Source organism: Cervus elaphus, chromosome 5 (genome assembly GCF_910594005.1).
Source record: "Cervus elaphus chromosome 5, mCerEla1.1, whole genome shotgun sequence".
Classification (NCBI taxonomy): Eukaryota; Metazoa; Chordata; class Mammalia; order Artiodactyla; family Cervidae; genus Cervus; species Cervus elaphus.
The window spans coordinates 36,846,371-36,871,441 of record NC_057819.1 but is presented as its reverse complement, the minus strand read 5'-3'; the positions used below and the strand labels follow the sequence as shown (position 1 = coordinate 36,871,441).

The 25,071-nt window shown below is 36.4% G+C and overlaps 1 protein-coding gene across 2 annotated transcripts in view; it reads right to left on the bottom strand.

Moving 5' to 3' along the window:
- SPATA5 (spermatogenesis associated 5) overlaps positions 1–25,071 on the bottom strand; it is a 330,546-nt gene that overhangs the window by 217,219 nt on the left and 88,256 nt on the right. For both annotated transcript variants that reach the window (XM_043902355.1, XM_043902354.1), the window contains exons 12-13: positions 6,999–7,052; positions 5,207–5,286 (exon numbers count right to left, since the gene is read on the bottom strand). In XM_043902355.1, the coding sequence (XP_043758290.1) occupies positions 5,207–5,286; positions 6,999–7,052 (134 nt within the window). The remainder of the gene's footprint in view (positions 1–5,206; positions 5,287–6,998; positions 7,053–25,071) is intronic.

Below are 25,071 nucleotides of genomic sequence, written 5' to 3'. Positions count from 1 at the left end.
AGGTGTGAAAAACACCCAAGGAAGGCTAGCCAGACATATACTGCTCTGAACACAAGCATTACTTATGATAATTTTCTTGGTGCATGCAAAATGCAAGCAAATTTTCATTTTAAAACCAAGATAGCTACAAGAGACTTAACATGTCCTAGAACAACAAGAAATAAGTTCCAATTCCTAGTAAAATGCTGCATTAGGCCATCTCTCTAGGGAAAGTCTTACCTTTAATCCATTCTATAGTACTCAGCCACAATGCTTAGACAAAATGCAAAACACAAAATATTCATAGAAATCTGCTATACTCCATAAAACTCTTATAATAAAAAATCAGTTACACATGTTCCATTTCTTCTTTTACTCTGCTTCTTTCAGCAGTTCTGTTTAATATTAAAAGTTCAACAATGTAAAAACTATGAGGCAATGAAGTATAAATTAGAAAAAAACTGCATACCAGGAAATAGGCAATGAATTTAGCAACTTGAAACAGAGATATACAAAGTAATAATAGTTAAAAGTATTTAATAAGTTGTTATTGCTAGAGTTTCTTACATAAAAATATTCATTAAATATTTAGATACATGATAAGTTTTACCCTGATATGAACATACTTTTTCTATCCCAAATCCTGATAGTCTAAAGGCAGTAGTATTATCATCCAACGAGCACTAAATTAGAGGACATGAGCTCTAGCCTTGTCTAGGCCACAGAGGAGTTATGCGCCTCTTCTCTTAAATTCTAGGGGCTTCTATTCCTTCTAAAAAAAGACTGTACTAGATGATTTCTAAGAATTTTCTCAGCTACAAAATTTTATGATTTTATGAAATTTTACATACCACCATGTGCATGCAGGCGTGCTCAGTGATGTCAGACTCTTTGTGAACCCATGGACTACATACAGCCTGCCAGGCTCCTTTGTCCATGGAATTTTCCATACAAGAATACTGGAGTGGGTTGCCATTCCCTCCTCTAGGGATCTTCCCAACCCAGGGATCAAACTCATGTCTACTGTGTCTCCTGCATTTGTAGGCAGATTCTTTACCACTGAGCCACCTGGGAAGCCCAAATACTGCTATAAAATCACATTTAAAAATTTATAACCCACTTTGAAAAGTGTCATTTACAGAATGATGCCTACAAAAATTTCTTCTATAGTGTTCAGTGTCATGAATTCACTGAAGCTACCTGAAATCTGGAAATACTGCAAAAAAGGCTGCCCCATTTCCTGACCATTACTCTAACACTCAGAGCTCTTTTCAAAATGTTACTAAGCCTGGAATTTTCATTTTCAATGAAAGCTGGCTCAGAACTTATTTTTCCCCCTAACCACTCCAAATGGAAATCAATTCAGGATTTTAAGTGCAGAAACAGCTATACAAGAAAACAGTTATGAATATCACAGATTCTCTAATACTTCACAGAATATATCAGTCAGCTTTTAACAGAGCACTTAATCTTTTCATTTTTCCATATATTTAACCATCTCTTTAATACTCTAGTCATAAAACAATATATCAAGTATTTTTATATGGCAGCCTTAGTTTTATAAAACACACCAGATCATCTTCTTTTTCTCCCCAATAATAATGTCTTTCCTCTATTTCTAAAATACAAACTTTTTTCATATTTAAAACTTTTGAAATCAGGATATTCCTTGGAGTTGTTGATTTCTCAGTATCATTTCACAGTTCAGGGCTGCATTTTTCTTCAGTAATGGTATGTAAAATAATGGTATGTCTTACAACTAATAGCAAATTAGATTGCTGAAATGCCATAGTGCCTGTCACCTGTAGAACACTCTAACTTCCCAAATGCTTCAATATCTTCCACTGCATTTCTATCTCTACTACTGTATTTCTATTTATATGGAAATGACCATTGTTACAAGAATATCAATGCAGAAATTATGAGAAACAAGTTTTTTAAGCAATTACTAAATGCCAGGCAGTACATAAAGCACTTTACATGTATTTAATTCCAACAACCTAGAATTTATTACTACTATCTCCATTTTACAAATGAAACTAAAGCTTAAAGAGGTTAAGGTAATTGCTCTAAGTCCTGTTCTCTGTTTTGTCCCCCATGCAAAGCCTATTGCAGAAAGAGTGCTCAATAAACATTTACTTAACAAGTGAATGAATGAATGCTGCAAAGGAGTCTTATATTCACAGGCTCACAAAGAGAAGGTACAATAAATAGAATCTTGAAAGGTTAGTTAATTAACTACTTGGACACGCAATCTTGAGATCTGTGGTGTGACAGTCAAATAAAAAAATGGCTCAGAGTATCTGCTCTGGAGTCAAAATACGTAAATTCAAATTTCAGCTCTGCTACTTGTGATATATGATGTTGAATAAAGCAGTTATGGATCTACATGCCTAAGTTTTCTCACCTGTAAATTGGAGATGAAAATAGGACCTACTCCTCCTGGGGTCGTGGTGATGATTAAAGGTTGATATAAACAAAAGGCCATAACATTGTGAGTGAAACCCAAACAGAGTGATGCTATTTTTAAGTTAAATAAATAAGATGGGCCTCTGCAGTCAGTGACTCTAACCTTCAGAAATATATTTCTAGTTCTGCTTGAAGTCTGGAGTGACCAGGCAACTAATGCCAGCTGCTGAGGATGATTCAGGATCCAGTGATTAGCTGGAACATCCGAGAAAGAGAAAGCTTTTCTAGGAATCTCTGGATTAGTCTAGTGGCCATTGCCTCAATCAGAGGCGTCTGGGCCAAGAGAACATAGTATATGGGGAAACATCCTATATGTCTTCACCCCTGGGGACAGAACTGTTGCCTAAGACAAAACTGACTGATGATTTACTACCCAGAGTGCTCGCCCTTCCCGACTATAATCCTGGAAAAGGTAAAATTTTAAGCTAGCTGGCAGGCAGGGCAGAGTACTGCAGCCAACTGTACAATAACCTGCTTTGTATTAATGCAGGGACCTTTTTGTGATTTTTTTTTTAATCTGTAAAGCACTTAAAACAGTTTCTAGAATATGGTAAGCAGTAAATAAATGTTCCCCAATATTATTATTCAGTTCAGTTCAGTCACTCAGTCATGTTCGACTCTTTGTGACCTCATGAATCACAGCACGCCAGGCCTCCCTGTTCATCACAAACTCCCGGAGTCCACCCAAACTCATGTCCATCGAGTCGGTGATGCCATCCAGCCATCTCATCCTCTGTCATCCCCTTCTCCTCCTGCCCCCAATCCCTCCCAGCATCAGGGTCTTTTCCAATGAGTCAGCTCTTCACATGAGGTGGCCAAAGTACTGGAGTTTCAGCTTCAGCATCAGTCCTTCCAATGAACACCCAGGACTGATCACCTTTAGGATGGACTGGTGGATCTCCTTGCAGTCCAAGGGACTCTCAAGAATCTTCTTCAATACCACAGTTCAAAAGCATCAATTTTTCGGTGCTCAGCTTTCTTCACAGTCCAACTCATTAGCTCAGGATAATTCAAATCTCTTCCCTACCTCAGTGCCTGTTCTCCCTACCATATTATCCATCTTCCAAAGAGCCATCCTACTTCAACAGCATTTTCAATTTTCCCAAATATTACAGAGATCATTAAAGCACTTCACAAAGGGAATCTTACAACACTTCTTCCAACTCACAAAACGAAATCAGACAAAAAAATCTTATCCAGAACACCCATAATTTAAATGGGCATACAGAAAATGAGAAGTAAATAACAGGCTGACTTATTTTTCAAGTCCCACAGACACTTAAATGGGGCAGAGAAAAGGAGACAATCATGGTTATAAGTAGACACTTCTGTAAGCATGAAATAAGACACTTTTATAAGCAGAAATCTCTCTTTCTGAAAGCACAAATATTTCTAAAGCTAAGCAAATGGTATGTCTATACTCTATTTACAATGTGCAGGTTGCAACCCTCAGTTTCATGGCTAATTTGAGTAAACTCAAATAGTCAAAATACTTGAATTAACACCCTGGATAGTATGGAGTAGCATATATTATAATTCATGGCTCAATTTGTTAAACATCTTATGTGTAGAAATATAAATCATGATAAGAAGAAAGTTTTCTTAGGCACTATCTTTTTTGGATTAGTCATATGAGTTTGATCTAAATGTTATCATAGAAAAAAAATGAAAGCAATGCATAAAATTATAGAGAAAATTAATAGTTTATATAATTAAAAAATTTTCCTGTTTTCCTATGTTTACTATTTCTTTAATAAAGTCTAAACCTGGTTTAGTATTTGGGGAATTTTATACTTTGCTATCTATCAACAGATGTGTTTTCCAATTTCTAGAAACTGTGTCCAATTCAAACGGCTAACGAACAAAAACATATGTGTCGAGATTTTGTTTGTTTTAGTTTTCAGGTAATAGCACTCTTAACTAGACAAAACAATAACTTTCTAGGCAATGTTGGCTCATTATACAACTACAGGGAAAAAACAGTTGAGAACAGAATATCATTCTATGAAATTCTTATGGCTATAAAAACCAAACTGATTAAGACTTAATATAGCTAAAGTACAACTGAAATTCTCTATTTGGACTATTAACATTACATTTCATAGTCAGCCTTATCTTTATTTTCAAAGCGTCAACTAACTTGACCAAAATTTTTCTGAGCAAAGGAAACTACACAGAATCTATTTGAATGAGTCACTAAGGAAGGACTCACAATATGACGAAGACGATTAGAGAAAATAATATCTAGAAGCTGCAAATTATTAACATCTCTAACACATATGCCAATTCCTACTGAGCCAAAGCGCCTACAAACCAGGTTATTCCTACCAAGTAACTTGTCTGGTTTCTCACACTAGTATATTTCAAAGGCATTTTATGAGAACTCTGCTATATATTCTACCTACCATCTGGTTCATATTTAACAGTGTTTCCCATCCTGTTCCTTTTTAGGCTCCAAAAACAGATGTCTCTGATGGCACATAAATGTGGCAGATCACCCTAATTCAGCAAACTTTTCTGGCTTCTTATTCTTCCCTTGCATCAAGGTGAACTTAAGTTATTTGTGACCTTTTGTTCCATCTCACTTCAGAAGTAATAAAGTAGTAATATGAAATAATTTTAAGTATGTAAGAAAAAACCATGTGAGTTGAAAGTTTTCTTGTATTAATAATATTAATAAACAAAATCTGTATAAAAAGTCCTCTACACTGTAGTTGGTAATATACAGTTACTAGTGGCAGTCTTAGTTATTTCTTACCTGCCCCTTTCAACTGCTAAGGCATCAAGTTCATCAAAGAAAATAATGGAAGGAGCCACAGCTCTTGCCTTCCGGAAGATCTGGTGGAAAGAGTGCCACATTAGCTAAAGATCAGCAAACTTCAGAAAACTCCATTGCTAGTTTTAGTTTGAAAACGGTTAGAACCAAATCAATTATGTACCAGTCAACTAGCTCAATAACTTTGTATACAACCTGTAACAGATGTAGTCACACTTCATAATGGATGTAAAATACCTTCTATCATGGTGCTTACTTGCAAACAGACAAGACATCAATACATATTCTTAGAAGTGTTCAGGAGACAATTTGGCTTAAGTAATCAGAAAATATCAGTTAAAATCCCACCTCTGCCACTTAGTAGCTGTGTGATTTCTAGTGGATAACTTTACTTCTCTAAACTTCAAGTTCCATATCTCTAAAATGGAGATTATGATAAATGCCAGCCACAAAAGTTTAAGAACTGAATTTAAAAAGATGGCAACACATTTAGGATAATGCCTGGAACACAGTAACAGCTCAGTAAATGATAGTTATTATTATCTATCATAAACACAAGTTTAAAAGAAAAATAATAATGTGTAAAATCAGCCAAAGTTTAGCATATAAAATACCCATAAACCTAAAAGTCACATGCCTTGCTCATTTCTCTGAAGACTATATGGAAAAACATAGTTAAAACTTGGAAGAGAATAGATTGCATAGACCAGAAGTCAATCAGGCTATCAAAATCAAAGACTGTCTGGACAGCCATGAGGCAATAAGAAGAAATGGGCTAGAAAAAGTCAGTACAGGCAGAAAGAAATTCAAATTTGTGTTACCTGGCACAAATTTGTGTGACCAGGCCCCCATTTTCTGGTCACAATTATGATGACCATAAAAATACAGAACAATTACCAAAACATTAGTATTAAAAAGCACCACCTTTTTCATATTTTAATGAAGAAGGGTGCTATCATTATCAGTTAATATTTTATATGATCACCATCATCTATATTTCAAGGAGAAAAAAGAAACAAAAAGTAACTTAAAACTTTTTCTCACATGCAAAACAAAGTATTCCAATCTTTAATACTCTTGGTTGGTATCCACATATTTCATAAATGGAGATAATCCATTCCACTGCTATTTATGTATTTTTGCCCTTGAACAGCATCTGGGAAGATACATGATGCCCATGTGAGGCAGGCCAGCCGTTGTTTAGGACACCAAAACTTATGGTCAAACTGCTATAGTTTACCCCACTTCAGTGCCTTGATTTTGCATGAATTTCCCAATTGCGCAGCTTCAGCAATATGAAGTAATCAGTAGGCCAATCACTAACTTTAAAATTTAAGAGAGAGAAGGGGGATGCATTTTCTAAATCACTAGTCAAAGGTAAAGTAAATAAAATAAGGAGAGTACATTGAAATTTTCATATACTAATAAGCTTATCTGATTTAAAGGACTACCTGGTTTAAAGGATTTAAGTCTCATTTTAACATCATGTGTTAGTTGTTAGCTAAAAACATATCCCTTTTTTTAATGGGATGCTGATAGTTGTTAAAAAATATATGTGCTAAAACTTGAGGCTAGAAATATTATGATGTTTAAAAACAAAGACTATGTATTATAGATAACCAAAATTAATTTAAAAATATTTGCCTGAATAAAAAAATATACCACTAGAATTTAGATTTGGAAACTGTAAACCTGTAACCCCACACAAAATGGAAACTAGAGGACAGAACTGTGGTTATCCTATGCAGAGTTCCACTTTAAGGCATAATCTTACCTCTCTAACTGCTCTTTCAGATTCACCAACATACTTGTTCATTAATTCAGGCCCCTGCATGAAAAGAAAACAACTGTTCAGCATCTTTATAAATCTAGTCACATGATTATGTCTAATAAAAGAGAAAATATACACATAAAAGAAAAAGAGGAAAAAAACAAAAATCTGCTTTTCATTAAATTAGTTCCTCTTGCATGCTTATTTTTACTGGGTGTTATTTATGCTTCAAAAATTAAAGCCATTCTGTATTCTAAAAACTGCACATCAGTATACAGTGTCTGTGACTAAACATGATAGTTAAACATCTTATTCATCATCCACCTACACATCCATCCATATTTTTACTATGTATCAAACATGGTGCTAGGCACTGAAGACAGAACAGTCTAGTACTAGATCAGCAGGGCTCTCTGACAAGAAGCAAGATCTCAGGGCTATTCTTTTTATGACTCTATGATAATTCTCGAAAAGAGGAATGGGAATCATGTAATCAGTGACATCTGAGTGTTTCCAATATAAATGCTGCTCTCCAGCTCCTTGCTCTCATTTCACTTGGCCATGTAGACACTGACTCTACGGATCTGCAGGGCCAAATGAGCTCTTCTCAGCCACTCTTCGAGTCAAAGCAGATAATTTCTATAGACAAAATCTTAGGACCACCAACACTGCTAACCGTCACTCAAAGTATCACACTGGGACAATGACAATGACCCTTGTTACCCTCCAAAGTGTCTATTCACTCAGCCTCTGTCTATATCTCCCTTCAGATATCTGCTACTAGGCACTTCATCCAGATGATGATAAATCTCCTTTCTCTTCTGTGTTCAGCTGTTTCAGAAGGGATAAGAAGAATGAAAGGTGTGGGCTTCCAGTAATAAAATTCTACCAACTTTTACTAACTGACCATCAACAGAAGAATCCTCATAAAAGCACCTGGACTCCCAGTGATTATACTGCTTATCTCTGATTCAGAGATGCACTTTTTTTCAACATTCAACATTTCTGAACAGTAAGACTTTTCTTTCTTAAGTACCTAAAATATTATATTAATATATAGTATGAAATGGTAGGCTTTCTTTTTTAATCACACATCTATCTACTTTCTCATGCTATAGAATCATCATATCACAAGAAGCCATGGTATTAAATAATAATAATAATGATAATACTGTCCTGAGAACCACAACTATTCCCTTCAGATTTGGTATAAAGTTTGTCCAACAAATGCCAGATGTCTTTCTCGGCTATGCAAACTTTATCTCATTGTTCTTTCCAGCATTTGGCTTCTATTGATACCTGTCCTGACACAACTCCAGATACAGCATGTGTGCTTTTCTCTCTACACATGCTTGTGCACTTGCACACACATGTACGTGCACACACACACATCTTATTTTGAACAAGATTCATGTTCTAGCCCATTCAAATTATGGGTCTTGATAATTTAGGTTAGGTAACTAGACACTGACTCGAGTATTTCCTAAACAATTTACACAACTCACATAAAAATCAGACTGACTGAAGCACATAGAGATTCCCTAGCAGAATGTCAACTAATGCTATAAATTGGTATGGGTAATACTTAGCTTCAGTTAAGACACCATATTACAAAGAAAATTACTGGTATGGCATGGCAAGTATTAGGACTGAAGCATGATTAGCTGCCACTCAAACACAGAAAAGGAGCCACTTAAGAGTCAAGGATGCTCCCAGAAAAAGCAATATTTCAGGTGAGTCTATAGTTGACTTATCACCCTCAAAAATATGAAATACATCAAGTGTGCTAAGTCACTTCAGTCATGTCCTACTCTGTGAGACCCCCATGGACTGTAGCCTGCCAGACTCCTCTGTTCACAGGATTCTCTAGGCAAGAATAGTGGACTTGGTTGCCATCAAGACCCAGAAATAAATCCAAAAGGTTTGTGGTGAGCTATATTAGATGCTATTATATGCACTTTAACTGCAGAAGAACTCTTACCGTGTTAACTCAAGAGTTCATTGACTTTTCAGTTATACACACGACTTGAGTTTGAACTGATCTAAGAGTTCAGAACAGGTAGAGATTAGGGGGCAGAGAGAATGCAGCAAAAGTTAAGGCTACTTAAAGTGGGAGGCAGAGCCATGTCAAAAACAAGTATAAATTTTATCCTGCAAGCAATGGGAAGAGTCTTAGGGGAATTAACTGATAATGGGGGTATCATGGAAAGATGATTCTAGCCACAATATAAAGGATGGCTTGAAGAAACATATGAAACCATAAATAGAGACAGCAGTTATGAAATTCCTAAAACATTAGCAAGAAATGATGAGGCACAGGTTTAAGATAAAACAGTGGAATGGAAATGAGGAGAGAACCACATAAACTATTTAAAAAGATAAAATAAGCTTAATTTGTTAGAAGTAGCAAGATGTGAAAGTGAGAGAGAATAATATAGAATACTAACACAAATTTAAATTATATATTGCTGATGTTCACAAGGATTTAATTCATAAAGGAAAGAAGGATGCTCAATATATTCAGGTAACAACTCTCAGAAATGTATCTCATTAAAAAAAAGCTCACCCAAAATGATTAAAATTAAAAACTTTGTAGTCATAAACATAAGTGCTAACATTTATTGAACATTTCTAAGCACTTTAAAAATACTGAGTCACATAAAATGACAAAGAGATGCAAAGCTTCTAGGACGACTTTCCATCTGTGAGTAAAATAAAGATCCACACAAAATCAAAAGCAGGAAAGATCAGAAACAAACGTTTAGCACCTTAAATTCTTTGTTGAAATACAGACACACTGAATCATTCATTTTTTCATTCAAGGCCATTTATTAAGTGCCTACAGTGAGTTTATGGTTTAAAAGATTACTAACATAATCTTAGTCTTAAAATATAATAATAATTATATTCTTATAAATTAAACTATTGTGAGAAGAAAATATCACAACTAGATAGAGAATGCTATGAAGACAAAGAAAAAGAAAACAAAGATTTCTTCCACGTAAAGGAATCAAGGAATAATTCTGAACAACAATGAGATCACAACTATGTCGGGTCATTTAGAATGGAAGGAGGGTGTTAATAAACTAGAATAGAAAACTAAAAGCTACCAAAAGGAAACAGCCAGAATGCAGAAATAAAATATCTGGAAGCAACAGAGTTCATCATCAGAAAACAGGTTTTGGGGCAACATGTTGGGAATAACCAGGCAAGAAGAGCAATGCCACAAGGGGCAGAAAGCACAGTGTAGAGTCTGCGAGTCCTAGGTGGAAGAGATGGTGGGGGTGGGGGTGGGGCCCACGGAGGAACATCAGTGCGGAGCTGAGTGGTGGCAGCCACCCAGCATGAGATGTCAGAGACCAAGAAGGGTATGGAGAACTTTCCACAGAGAGGGGGCTCGCCATAAGGTAATAGAGCTTGGTTTCTAACTTCCCCATCCAAAGGTATGCAAACCGCTTTAAGAATCTTATACATAAAGTGGTATAGTATTATTTGTAGGTAGATTGTAAATTAAATATGTATACTATAAATCCTAGAACAAATATCTTTTAAAAGGTAAAACCAAGAAGCTGAACTATTGAGAAAACAGGGGAGATAAGCTAGAATACCAAAATAAACTAATCCAAAACTTGGTGGGGAAAGGGAGGAAATAAAAACAAATCAAATGAACAAAATCATGGGCATTAACAGTCTTTCAAATCATAAACATGTCTGATGAAAGGAAGACAAGTTTTTAGTATTTTTTAAAATATCTCTACAACAGGTGCTTCAAAAATACTGCAACAAGATAACGTGGTAACAAGTACATAGTTTAGAACATGTGGGATCAGGGCAGAATAGTCAAGGATAAGAATTAAAAAAGGATAGGAAGAATAACTCAAAGTTCAGGTGGACAAAATCCAGCTGCTCCAAAGATACTACCAGTCAGTGGGTTATCTGATAGCATCAACACAGAAATCCTTAAGAAATGAAAGGGCATTTTATCTTTCTGCCTGATTTTTTGAGTAATATAAAATGTGGCATGAATAAATTTTATAAAACATTAACAAGGTTAATTATAATGCTCTCCTCCCCCCACAAAGAAAACTGTCAGCTACTTCTTTGTCTAGCTTCCTCATATCCTTAAAAATAATCTTTTCAAATTACTTCAGAGTAATAGATTATGCCTACCATAAAAACCTATATTAGGCTAATTAGGGGGCAGATATGCACGAAAAGCATAATTGTGATATATTACAAAATATTATTTAATATTTAAAGGTACTTCTACATCTGACTGAAATCTACCAATAACCAAGCAATGCATAAACTATCTGGAAACAAAGTTATTAAGAAAACTTGCTTGGGACAGTGCTTTTGATGACTGAATGCCATTTATACTTAGTGTATCAATTGCTTGTACACTGGTACTTAAACAATCTCCAAGCAATCATGTTTACACAAAAGAACTTTTTTTAAGCTAATTCCCCAAAAGTACTACAGAGACCTCATCACCAACAATTTATCTTAATTTCTACTTCCCAGATGGGGCTAGCAGTAAAGAACCTGCCTGCCAATGCAGGAGATATAAGAGATGCAGGTTTGATCTCCGGGTTGGGACTGCCGGGAGAAATATCAATAACCTCCATATGCAGATGACACCACCCTTGTGACACCACTTTAGCAAACAGAAACTAGAAAGCCTCTTGATGAAGGTGAAAGAGGAGAGTCAAAAAGCTGACTTAAAACTCAACATTCAAAAAACTAAGATCATGGCATTAGGTCCTAATACTTCAGGGCAAATTGACGGGGAAACAATGGGAACAGTGACAGACTTTCTTTTCTTGGGCTCCAAAATCACTGCAGATGGTGACTGCAACCATGAAATTAAAAGATGCCTGCTCCTTGGAAGAAAAGCTATGACAAACCTAGACAGCATATTAAAAAGCAGAGATGTTACTTTGCTGACAGATTTCCATCTAGCCAAAGTTATGGTTTTACCAGTAGTCATGTATGGATATGAAAGTTGGACCATAAAGAAGGCTGAGTGCTAAAGAACTGATGCTTTTGAACTGTGGTGTTGGAGAAGACTCTTGAAGAGCCCCTTGGACTGCAAGGAGATCAAACACAGTCAATCCTAAAGGCAATCAGTCCTGAATATTCATTGGAAGGACTGAGGCTGAAGCTCCAACACTTTGGCCACCTGATGCGAAGGGCTGACTCATTAGAAAAGACCCTCATGGCTGAGAAAGATGGGAGGCAGGACCAGAAGGGGATGACAGAGGATGAGATGGTTGGAAGGCATCACCAACTCTATGGACATGAGTTTGAACAGGCTCCAGGAGTTGGTGATGGACAGAGAAGCCTGGTGTACTGCAGTCCATGGGATCCAGAGTCTGGCATGACTGAGTGACTGAACTGAACTGACCTAATGAAAATAAGGAAAACTGCAGGTGTCACTATTATTTTTAATTATTATCACGCAAACTCTGTTTTACTGTTATTGTTCTTACAGCAACTCTCCATAAAAGTCAAGAGCGTAACATAAAATAGTAATCCAGTGAAGCCATTTTTTTAAGTAAGCAATATATTTAATGCATATATACCACCTTCTAATTATCTGGCTTTAACTAAAGGAAAGTAGTTAGATAACTTGGAGAAATGATTACTGATCTCCACAGAGCTGACTCTAAATAGATGACTTGAATATCAGTGCTAGAACAAGATTATGATCATTTCATGATCTGAGAATACAATATGCTGCTACTGGTAACAGAAAGATTAACTTGTTTTAAAAATCTCATGTACAAGCAAACAGACAATAAATACTTTGTTGAAAATGTGAAAATACGGCCTATAGCTTTCCATTACTACCTAGAGGTAGGCTACAGAAAACTCTGTGGATAAGAAAGAGTGCTTTTTTCCTCCAAAAGCAAAAGGAAAGAAAAAAAAAAAATCAAACCAATTTGAAAATCAAATCTAGGAAGTTAGCACTGAGAAGAAAACCTAGGTTAGAATATAGAATAACTCAAGTATTACTAACATGTCACAGTAGTAATGAAAAGTTCTATAAGGCCTCTAGAAAACATGTGATTTTGTACAGTACATGCTGAAGAATTATATCTGGATGCCTGACCTAAAAATGCAATGCCACTAGCTGAACTGATATGTTACCTGAATCCAAAATTCTTTTTTTTGCGTGACTTTAAAAAAACTTATTTATTTTAATTGAAAGCTAATTACTTTACAATATTGTGGTGGTTTTTGCCAAACATCAACATGAATCAGCCATGGATATACATGTATTTCCCCATCCTGAACCCCCTACCACCTCTCACCCTGCCCCATTCCTCTGGGCTGTTCCAGAGCACCAGCTTTGAGTGCCCTGCTTCATGCATTAAACTTGCACTGGTCATCTATTTTACATGTGTAACATACATGTTTCAATGCTATTCTCTCAAATTGTCCCACTCTCGCCTTCTCCCACATATTCCAAAAGTCTGTTCTTTACATCTGTGTCTCTTTTGCTGTCTTGCAAAGAGGGTCATTGTTACCATCTTTCTGAATTCCATACAGTTAATATACTGTGTTGGTGTTTCTCTTCCTGACTTCTTCACTCTGTATAGTACAGCTCCAGTATCATTCACTGACTCAAATGCATTCTTTTTCATAGCTAAGGGATATTCCATTGTGAATATGTACAACAAAATCCTTATCCATTCTTCTGCCAATGGACATCTAGGTTGCCTCCATGTCCTAACTATTGTGAACAGTGCTGCAATGAATACTGGGGTACATGTGTCTCATTCAATTCTGGCTTCCTCAGTGTGTATGCCCAGCACTGGGATTGCGGGGTCATATGGCAGTTCTAATTCAAGATTTTTAAGAAATCTCCACACTGTTCTCCATTGTGGCTGTACTAGTTTGCATTCCCACCAACAGTGTAAGAAGGTTCACTTTTCTCCACACCCACTTTACCATTTATTGTTTGTAGATAATTTGATGGCAGCCATTCTGACTGGTTTGAGATGGTACCTCATTGTGGTTTTGATTTGCATTTCTCTGATAATGAGTGATGTTGAGCATCTTTTCATGTGTTTGTTAGCCATCTTTATGTCTTCTTTGGAGAAATGTTAGGTTTAGTTCTTTGGCCCATTTTTTGATTGGGTTGTTTATTTTTCTGGTATTGAGCTGCATGAGCTGCTTGTATATTTTTGAGATTAATTCTTTGTCAGTTACTTCGTTTGTTATTATTTTCTCCCATTCTGAAGACTGTCTTTTCACCTTGCTCATAATTTCATTCATTGTGCAAAAGTTTTTAATTAGGTCCCTTTTATTTTCATTTCCATTACTCTGGGAGGTGGGTCATAGAGGATCTTACTGTGATTTATGCCAGAAAGTGTTCTACTTATGGTTTCCTCTAAGAGTTTTACAGTTTCTGGTCTTACATTTATATCTTTAATCCATTTTGAGTTTATTTTTGTGGATGGTGTTAGAAAGTGTTCTAGTTTCATTACTTACAGGTGGTTGACCAGTTTTCCCAGCACCACTTGTTAAAGAAATTGTTTTTTCTCCATTGTATATCTTTGCCTACTTTGTCAAAGATAAGGTGCCCATAGATGTGTGGATTTATCTCTGGGCTTTCTATTTTGTTCCACTGATCTATATTTCTGTCTTTGTGCCAGTACCATACTGTCTTGATGACTGTAGCTTTGTAGTATAGTCTGAAGTCAAGCAGGTTGATTCCTCCAGTTCCATATTTCTTTCTCAAGATTGCTTTGGCTATTCGAGGTTTTTTGTGTCTTCATATAAATTGTGAAGTTATTTGCTCTAGTTCTGTGAAAAATACCATTGATATCTTGAGTATATTACCCAAAGCAATCTATATATTCAACTCAGTTGATAGGGATTGAGTTGAATCTATAGATTGCTTTGGGTAATATACTCATTTTAACTATATAGATCTTCCAATCCATGAACATAGTATATTTCTCCATCTATTTGTGTCATCTTTGATTTCTTTCATCAGTGTTTTATAGTTTTCTATATACAGGTTTTTGCTTCTTTAGGTAAACTGATTCCTAAGTATTTTATTATTTTTGTTGCAATGGTGAATGGGATTATTTCCTTACTTTCTCTTTCTGTTTTCTCATTGTTAGTGTATAGGAATGCAAAGGAATTCTGTGTATTAATTTTATATCCTGAAACTTTACTATATTTATTGATTAGCTCTAGTAATCTTTTGGTGGTTTCTTTAGGGTTCTTTATGTAGAGGATCATGTCATCTGCAAACAGTGAGAGTTTTACTTCTTTTCCAATCCGGATTCCTTTGATTTCTTTTTCTTCTCTGATTGCTGCAGCTAGGACTTCCAAAACTATGTTGAATAGTAGTGATGAGAGTGGGCACCCTTGTCTAGTTCCTGATTTTGTGGGAAATACTTTCAACTTTTTGCCATTGAGGATAATGTTTCAATTATCCTGTATGTGGTTTTGCTGTATGGCTTTTATGTTGAACTATGTACCTTCTGTGGCTGCTTTCTGGACAGTTTTTATCATAAATGGGTGTTGAATTTTGTCAAAGGCTTTCTCTGCATCTATTGAGATAATCATATGGTTTTTATCTTTCAATTTGTTAATATGGTGTATTACACTGATTGATTTGCAAATAGTGAAGAATCCTTGCGACCCTAAGAGAAACTCACTTGGTCATGATGTATGATCTTTTTAATATGTTACTGGCTGAATCCAAAATTCTTTATGAAGTCATCATCACTAAGGAAGGTAATTTTGAATTTGAAGTTCACTGCCAAAAATTTCTTATTTTCTGGTACAACAAACTGTAAAAGATTAAATTCAGTTTCAAAGATAGATACATTTTATTTTAACACTAACAGAAAACTTAAGGGATCATAAGCTGTGCTCCTATACTTTTTGTTTTCAGTTCAGTTCAGTCAGTTCAGTTCAGTCGCTCAGTCGTGTCTGACTCTTTGCAACCCCATGAATCACAGCACGCCAGGCCTCCCTGTCCATCACAAACTCCCGGAGTTTATTCAAACTCATGTCCATCGAGTTGGTGATGCCATCCAGACATCTCATCCTCTGTCGTCCCCTTCTTCTCCTGCCCCCAATCTCTCCCAGCAACAGGGTCTTTTCCAATGAGTCAACTCTTCACATGAGGTGGCCAAAGGAGTGGAGTTTCAGCTTCAGCATCAGTCCTTCCAATGAACACCCAGGAAAGATCTGCTTTAGAATGGACTGGTTAGATCTCCTTGCAGTCCAAGGGACTCTCAAGAGTCTTCTCCAACACCACAGTTCAAAAGCATCAATTTTTCAGCACTCAGCTTTCTTCACAGTCCAACTCTCACATCCATACATGACCACTGGAAAAACCACAGCCTTGACTAGATGGACCTTTGTTGGCAAAGCAATGTCTCTGCTTTTTAATATGCTATCTAGGTTGGTCACTTTCCTTCCAAGTAGTAAGCATGTTTTAATTGTTCTATTTGAGGTCAAATATACATCCAATTCTTAAAAACAGAAGAAAACAGCAACTAGTATCAGCAAATTTTATGAAATATTGCTAAATGCTTAATATGCATTATCCCCATAACTACTTACAACACACCTTTGAGGTGAATACTCTTATCATAATTTTAAAGAAAAAAATATTGAAGTGAAAAAAATGTAAAGTAATTTGCACAGTCACACAACTTAGTAGATGACAGAACAGATAGTGAAGCCTCTTAATCGTTATGCCTGACAATTAGAGAAAATGCCCCAAATGGTTAGCCACCAACAGGCAAAAAAGATAAGCAACAGATTAGAATACAAGCATTATGTGAGCTACTCACAGAATTCTATTAGTGAAAGAGCTTCACGAGAATCATTTATTCTAACCTATCTCACTTAAAGCCTGAGGAAAACAAAGCAAAAGAAGTTAAGTGAAATATCAAAAGTCCTAGACAAACTAAATGACTATTAAAATAGAGGATTTGAATTTCCAGACTACTAATACTACTGTTTCTAAAAACTGTATGTCCTCTAATTTTCAAATTCTAAAAAGAAAAAAATAAATAAATAAGGAAATGTCCTCTTAAGACTAGACACAATACCAGCAATTCAAATTCAAAGGTTTTTCTTGGGAGAGATTAGGTGACAAGGGCAAAGCCTAACTTTCAATAAATAGCTGCTAGCATGGCTTAGTTTGAACATTCTTTGGCACTGCCTTTCTTTGGGACTGGAATGAAACTGACCTTTTCCAGTCCTGTGGCCACTGCTGAGTTTTCCAAATTTGCTGGCATATTGAGTACAGCACTTTCACAGCATCATCTTTTAGGATTTGAAATAGGTCAACTGGAATCCCATCACCTCCACTAGCTTTGTTTGTAGTGATGCTTCCTAAGGCCCATTTGACTTTGCATTCCAGGATGCCTGGCTCAAGGTGAGTGATCACATCATCGTGGTTATCTAGATCATGAAGATCTTTTTTGAATAGTTCTTCTGTGTATTCTTGCCACCTCTTCTTAATATCTTCTGCTTCTGTTATGTCCATACCGTTTCTTTCCTTTACTGTGCCCATCTCTGCATGAAATGTTCCGTGGTATCTCTTATTTTCTTGAAGAGCTCTCTAGTCTTTCCCATTCTATTGTCTTCCTCTATATCTTTGCACTGATCTCTGAGGAAGGCTTTCTTATATCTCCTTGCTATTCTTTGGAACTCTGCATTCAAACAGGTATACCTTTCCTTTACTCTTTTGCCTTTTGCTTCTTTTCTTTTCTCAGCTATTTGTAAGGCCTCCTCAGACAACTATTTTGCCTTTTTGCATTTCTTTTTCTTGGGGATGGTCTTGATCACTGCCTCTTGTACAATGTCATGAACCTCCTTCCATGGTTCTTCAGGCACTTTGTCCATCAGATCTAATCCCTTGAATCTATTTCTCACTTCCACTGTGTAATCGTAAGGGATCTGATTTACATCATACCTGAATGATCTAGTGGTTTTCCCTACTTTCTTCAATTTCAGCCTGAATTTAGCAATAAGGAGTTCATGACCTTAGTCACAGTCAGTTCCCAGTCTTGTTTTTGCTGACTGTATAGAGTTTCTTCATTTTTGGCTACAAAGAATATATTCAATCTGATTTCAGTATTGACCATCTGGTGATGTCCATGTGTAGAGTCTTCTCTTGTGTTGTTGGAAGAGGGTGTTTGCTATGACCAGTGCATTCTCTTGGCAAAACTCTATTAGCATTTGGCTTGCTTCATTTTGTACTCCAAAGCCAAATTTCCCTGTTACTCCAGGTATCTCTTGACTTCCTACATTCACATTCCAGTCCCCTATAATGAAAATGATATCTTTTTTAGGTGTTAATTCTAGAAGGTCTTGTAGATCTTTATAGAACCATTCAACTTCAGCTTCTTCAGCATTACTGGTTGGGGCATATTCTTGGATTACTGTGATACTGAATGGTTTGCCTTGGAAACGAACAGAGATCATTCTGTCATTTTTGAGACTGCATCCAAGTACTGCATTTCAGACTCTCTTGTTTACTATGATGGCTACTCCATTTCTTCTAAGGGAGTCTTGCCCACAGTAGTAGATAAAATGGTCATCTGAGTTAAACTCACCCATTCCAGTTAATTTCAGTTCACTGATTCCTAAAATGCTGATGTTCACTCTTGCCATCTCCTGTTTGACCATGTCCAATTTGCCTTGATTCACGGACCTAACATTCCAAGTTCCAATGCAATATTGTTCTTTACAGCACTGGACTTTACCTCCATCACCAGTCACATCCACAACTGAATGCACTCATCTCACATGCTAGCAAAGTAATGCTCAAAATTCTTCAAGCCAGGCTTCAACAGTACATGAACCATGAACTTCCAGATATTCAAGCTAGATTTAGAAAAGGCAGAGGAACCATAGGTCAAATTGCCAACACATACTAAATAATCAAAAAAGCAAGAGAGTTCCAGAAACACATCTACTTCTGCTTTACTGACTATGCCAAAGGCTTTGACCGTGTGGTTCACAACAAACTGTGGAAAATTCTTCAAGAGATGGGAATGCCAGACCATTTGACCTGCCTCCTGAGAAATCTGTATGCAGGTCAGGAAGCAACAGTTAGAACTGGACATGGGACAACAGACTGGTTCCAAATCTGGAAAGGAGTACATTAAGGCTGTATATTGTTACCCTGCTTATTTAACTTATATGCAGAGTACATCATGTGAAATGCCAGACTGCATGAAGCACAAGCTGGAATCAAGATTGCCAGGAGAAGTAGGAAAAACCTTTATCACTCAATTCCCATAAATTTTTAATTGATAATAAGTATTGAAGGACAATATTTAAGGATTGCTGGGAGAAATATCAATAACCTCAGATATGCAGATGACAACACCCTTATGGCAAAAAGTGAAGAAGAACTAGAGAGTCTCTTGATGAGAGTGAAAGAGGAGTGAAAAAGTTGGCTTAAGCTCCACATTCAGAAAACTAAGATCATGGCATCTGGTCCCATTACTTCATGGAAAATAGATGGGAAATAATGGAAACAGTGAGAGACTTTATATTTTTTGTCTCTAAAATCACTGCAGATGGTGACTGCTGCAAAGAAATTAAAAGATGCTGGCTCCTTGGAAGAAAAACTATGACCAACCTAGACAGCATACTAAAAAGAAGAGACATTACTCTGCCAACACAAGTCTGTCTAGTCAAAGTTATGGGTTTTCCAGCAGTCATGTATGGATGTGAGAGCTGGACTATAAAGAAGGCTAAGTGCTGAAGAATCGATGCTTTTGAACTGTGGTGTTGGAGATGACTCTTGAGAGTCTCTTGGGAGGCAAGGAGATCCAACCAGTCCATCCTAAAGGAGATCAATCCTGAATATTCATTGGGAGGACTGAAGCTAAAGGTGAAACTCCCACACTTTGGCCACCTGATGCCAAGAATGACTCATTTGAGAAGACCCTGATGCTGGGAAAGATTGAAGGTGGGAGGAGAAGGGGAGTACAGAGGATGAGATGGTTGGATGGCATCACCGACTCAATGGACATAAGTTTAAGCAAGCTCAGGGAGTTGGTGATGGACAGGGAAGCCTTGCATGTTGCAGTCCATGGGGTCACAGAGTTGGTCACGACTGAGCAACTGAACTGAATTGAGCATTTGAAAAAATGAATTTTACTTTGAAAAATGAAAGTTACTTTGAAAAAAAGTATTTTATTGATAACTAATAGTATCTAATAGTAACTAACAGTATCCACTTACAATGGTTAGATACATACAGAATCTCACATTTGCTCATAAACTATTTAATTTTTTAAAAAAAGGAATAATAAATCCCTAGAATAGATAAGACTGATAAAACTAGATAAGGTTATTTCTCTTCCAGTTTTACTTACCAAAATAACTATGTCTTGCCACATTTCACCTGGCTAGATAATTGCCTCATTGATAATGGTGACTGATAAACCCACCAAAAGTAGCATAAATTGGGGTGTTAGTTTTAATTTTTCCATGACAAAGATTTCAAGTGCTTTAGTTTATAAAACAACAAAAATAACATAAATACATGTAAAAATATGTCTGACTGTTTTATTAATCTAGTGGAAACTAAACCTGACTTATCTCTTTGTTTTAGTGTTTGACACCATTCAGTCACAAATTCAAGTACAGTAGTCATAGATTATGCTCTTGTAATTTTGCCCCTTTAATCACTACTGGGTTTTTTCCCCAGTCTTCTCAAGGGCTTTTAAATGTGTCTTACACCTGCCTGTTACTTTTGGCTTTTACAATTCATATCCAGCTTTTATAAGTTCCAAAATGTCTAGGGAAGGCAAGTTAACCCAAGTGTTAACTATGGTTAAATGTTATGGAATAAGCTCATAAAAACCCAAACTCACATGAGGTAGAATTACATATAGAAATGTGAGTAAAGGATCTTGAAAATTAATATAAAGTACAGCATTAGCACACAGAAAAGGCCATTTTGGGAAGGTACTTCAAAGAGTTTGAAAACTGGCATTAGGAACTAGGCATGAAATGCCTGGGTGAGTAAAAAAACCTAGAAAGTGAGAGCGGCTGGCAAGGAAGGAAACAGAATCCAAACTGTTTTCTCAAAAATTATAATACAAACCTTCCCCACAATTCATTCATTCAAGAAAAGAAAAGGACACGTTTCTTTAGAACTTAACAATATGGGCACCATGCTGACTACAATTTAGCTAGCTATAGTGTGCCTGTGCACACTCCCTGGCCCCAGAAAAATCGCTTATATTATTATTGATCACTCTCATCGCTGTCAATCTTCTTTACTGACTACTTTGCAGAATCTTAAACATGAGGTCTCAACTTCCATTTTTTCATCCCTAGAAATGAGCATTCTCTTGAGCTACAAGTAGTAGTAGAAGTAGTAGTGTGAGTCGCTCAGTCATGTCTGACTCTTGGCAACCCCATGGACTGCAGCCCGTCAGGTTTCTCTGCCCATGGAGTTTTCCAGGCAAGAATATTGGAGTGGACTGTCATTTCCTTCTCCAGAGGATGTTCCCCACCTTGATTGAACCAAGATTTCCTGCATTCCAGGCTGATTCTTTACCGTCTGAGCTACAGGGAAGCCCCCTTCAGCTACAAACTTGTGTTCAACACCCTTTTAGACATTTCTGTCACCCTGTTCTAAAGGCATTTCAAACTCCACAAGTCTAAATCCCAAATGAGTACCTGCTTTCCCAACTCAAACCTACTTTTCCTCCTCATCCGCTAACTCTTCCTAGAGTTAGTGTGGTTTTAATGACCTGCCAGTCATTAAAAGTAAAATTTTAATCACCTTTAACTTCTTTCTCATTTCTCACATATAATTAATCATCAAGATTCTAAATGCTAATCATTTTGCTATTTCATTTGTTTATTCTCACTAAATTATGAGTTTTGGTAGGTAGCAAGAAGCCCTTCTAACCACTTCATTTACCATGTACAGTGCCTAACACACAGAAGGTGCTTAATATATATTTGAGTTGTTGCTACAAAAGTAAAATATTTACAAATAGCTTAAGTGTAATAGACATGAATTAAATTTCATTCAAAGGAGATTTAAAAGAAGGAAAAAATAATCTCTCTCAGCTGGAATCCACAAGTAAAAAATTAAACTAACACAATAACAAAGTTTTCTATTAAATATTCTATTTCCCTTTCCTGGAAATGTAAAAGTATTCTTTTCTTTTATATTTCTCTAGGTCTTCTTGGATTCCAAATACTAAAGGTTTTATTATTTCTTGTTTATATATTGTCATTTTTTTTACTTTTAGCCAAATGTTATAGAATACTTTCATGTCAAGACATCATTTTGATACAAACTCAACTAAAAAAATAATTTATTAACATATGTGGTTTTAATATATGATATCTCAGCTTTAACATGTCTGCATATACAGTGCACAAATAACACTAAATTTAAGTAAATTCAATCTAACTCCTACATAACTTTGTGATTCTGACCATGGCACAGTAACTATTCTATCTGTCCTAAGAAAAATAGAGAACTATTAGTTATTCCCTAATAGCATTAAACATTACTAAAACTAAGTATATGTCTTTAACTCTGACATCAGTAACTGTCAACTTAGAGTATGGGGCACATGAGACAACACTATTTGGAGACATAACAGAGATTTTAAATTAAAAAAAAAAAAAAAACAACTCTAACAGAAGTTAAAAAGAAACAGTTTCAGACTCTAGATGAGCCCAAATAGCAATAAAAACCTGTAGAAAGAGAATAACAACTTAGGGTCCACAAAAGGCATGGAACTGGACACAGTTACTGGTGAGACTCTAAATTAGAATCTGCGCCCAAGGTGAAAGAAAAAATATAACTAAAACACTAAAAGCAAGTATTCTTTATAATGTTCGGGTCTGGGTCTGGGGCCAGAACCAACATACCTTTATTGGCTTCAACGGAGAACAGAACTGAAACAGCCAAGCTCAGAGCAGCCCCAAACCCAGTTTTCTTCAGCCAACCTCCTCTAAGGGCTTTTCTCTGTAACTTTCCACTAACTTGGGGAACATGAACAGGAGGGTGATGAACAGGTCTCCTCCAAAGCCCTCACCCAAGGAACTGACAATCTCCCCATGATTCTTTTCCTTCCCTGCATTCCACCCATCATGTACACTGCAATACAGAAATCTGAGTTGGCCTTTTAAACTTCAGTTATACTCAGTCTGGTCATACTATGGCTCAATCTGTGATACTAACCTTAATACTTAAATAAATTCACAGATTTTTCTTTTTCTTTTGGTAAAGTTCAAGGTTTACAGAGGTCTTCCTTGATGGCTCAGTGGTAAAAAAATCTGCCTGCAATGCAGGAGATGTGGGTTCGATCCCTGGGTCAGGAAGAACCCCTGGAGGAGAAAATGGCACTCCAGTATTCTTGCCTGGAAAATCCTTTGGACAGAGGATCCTGTCAGGCTACAGTCCATGGGGCAGCAAAGAATCAGACACGACTGAGTACTCATGCGAGGTTCACAGAAGAATTGAGCATACAGTACCAAGACTTTCCATATATTCATTCCTACCCCAATACACACTCAGTTTCCTCTATTTTTATCATATATTATTAATATATGGTATATTTGTACTGGATATATGGACTGGACAACCCAGTCCAGTATTCTTGCCTGGAGAATTCCATGGACAGAGGAACCTGGCAGGCTACAGCCCATGAGGTCAAAAGAGTCGGACACAACTGTTTCAGGAGTAGTGGTCAGGTATTCTAAAGAATGAATGTCCTTCAATTTGGGTTTGCCTGCTGTTTTTCTCATAGGTAAACATGGGTCATAAGTGTTTGGGAGGGAGACCTTGGGAATAAAGTACCATTCTCATCACATCATACATACAAGGGTACATACTAACATGACTAATCCTAATGATGTTAACCATGATCACCTGGCTGAGGCAGGTTTCTCCACTACCAAGTAACTCTTCACTTCCCTCCTTTCCACATTGAATTCTTGGTAAGGAAGTCATAACTATATGCAGGAGTTAAGCAGTTAGGCCCTCTAAAACTTTTTCATTTATGTTTTTAAAATAATTCTCTCCAAAGGCCTATACAGGTGAAAAAACCAAGTCTTAGAGAACTTGTTAAGGCTATAGAGCTAAAAAGTGCTAGTATTAGAAACTGAACCAAAGCTTTATGAATCCCAGCTTCATGCTCTTTTCATTGTAACACACTCAACCTCAAGGGCACAAATTATATACTAATGAGTAAATTTCAAGCTCTACATTATTCAACCTCTAGTCTTTGCTCCTGAACTTCCATTTAATTCATCAGGTTCCTGTTCCTTCGGCAGTGCTTACCCTTTCTTATTAATTTAACCAACTTCCTCTCCAAAGCTATGCTGTTTTCCTCAGTTTTCCTTGCCCTAGAGAAGCAAAATTATTCTTTAAACTAGGTCCCAGAAATGTCTTTCCACATCTCTGAACTTGCCCTATAGAAACTGCCTGAACTACCTTCTCTAGTAACTTGGTGTAATTAATGAAAAAAGGTACTGGACACTAGTTTTATTTAAAAAAAAAAAAAAAAGGAAGATTGTATTATACAGTGGTTCAGAGCTTAGACTCTGGAGTCACAAAGTCCTGAGATCAAATTCCGATTCTATCACCATTTCTTTGACTTGGAAAAGTCACTTCACCTTCTCAGACATTATTATCCTTCTTTGTCATCCTAGAAACTAATCTTAAAGCATTCTGTATATAAAAGAGGTATCTATGCAGTTTTCTATGCAGTATCTGCAAAATGAAAGCTCCATGATTTATAGACTAGCCTACATGATTTTTTTTAAAAAGTTTAAAGATGAACTTGGAATTTATAAAGTTCAGATTAACTTGTACCTTTGGTAACAGAATAGTAGGGCATCTAGTAAATGGACAAAAGTAATTACTCTGAATTGTGCACTGACTTCAATAAAATACACAGTTGTGTTTTTTTTCCTGAAAATGGGATATATTTTGGGCAATTCCTCTATGAGACACGTATCAGAAAAAATTTCCCCCAAAGGTCAAGGATATACTAGGTTCATTGTATTCTTGTACTTGCCAATACTGTTCATA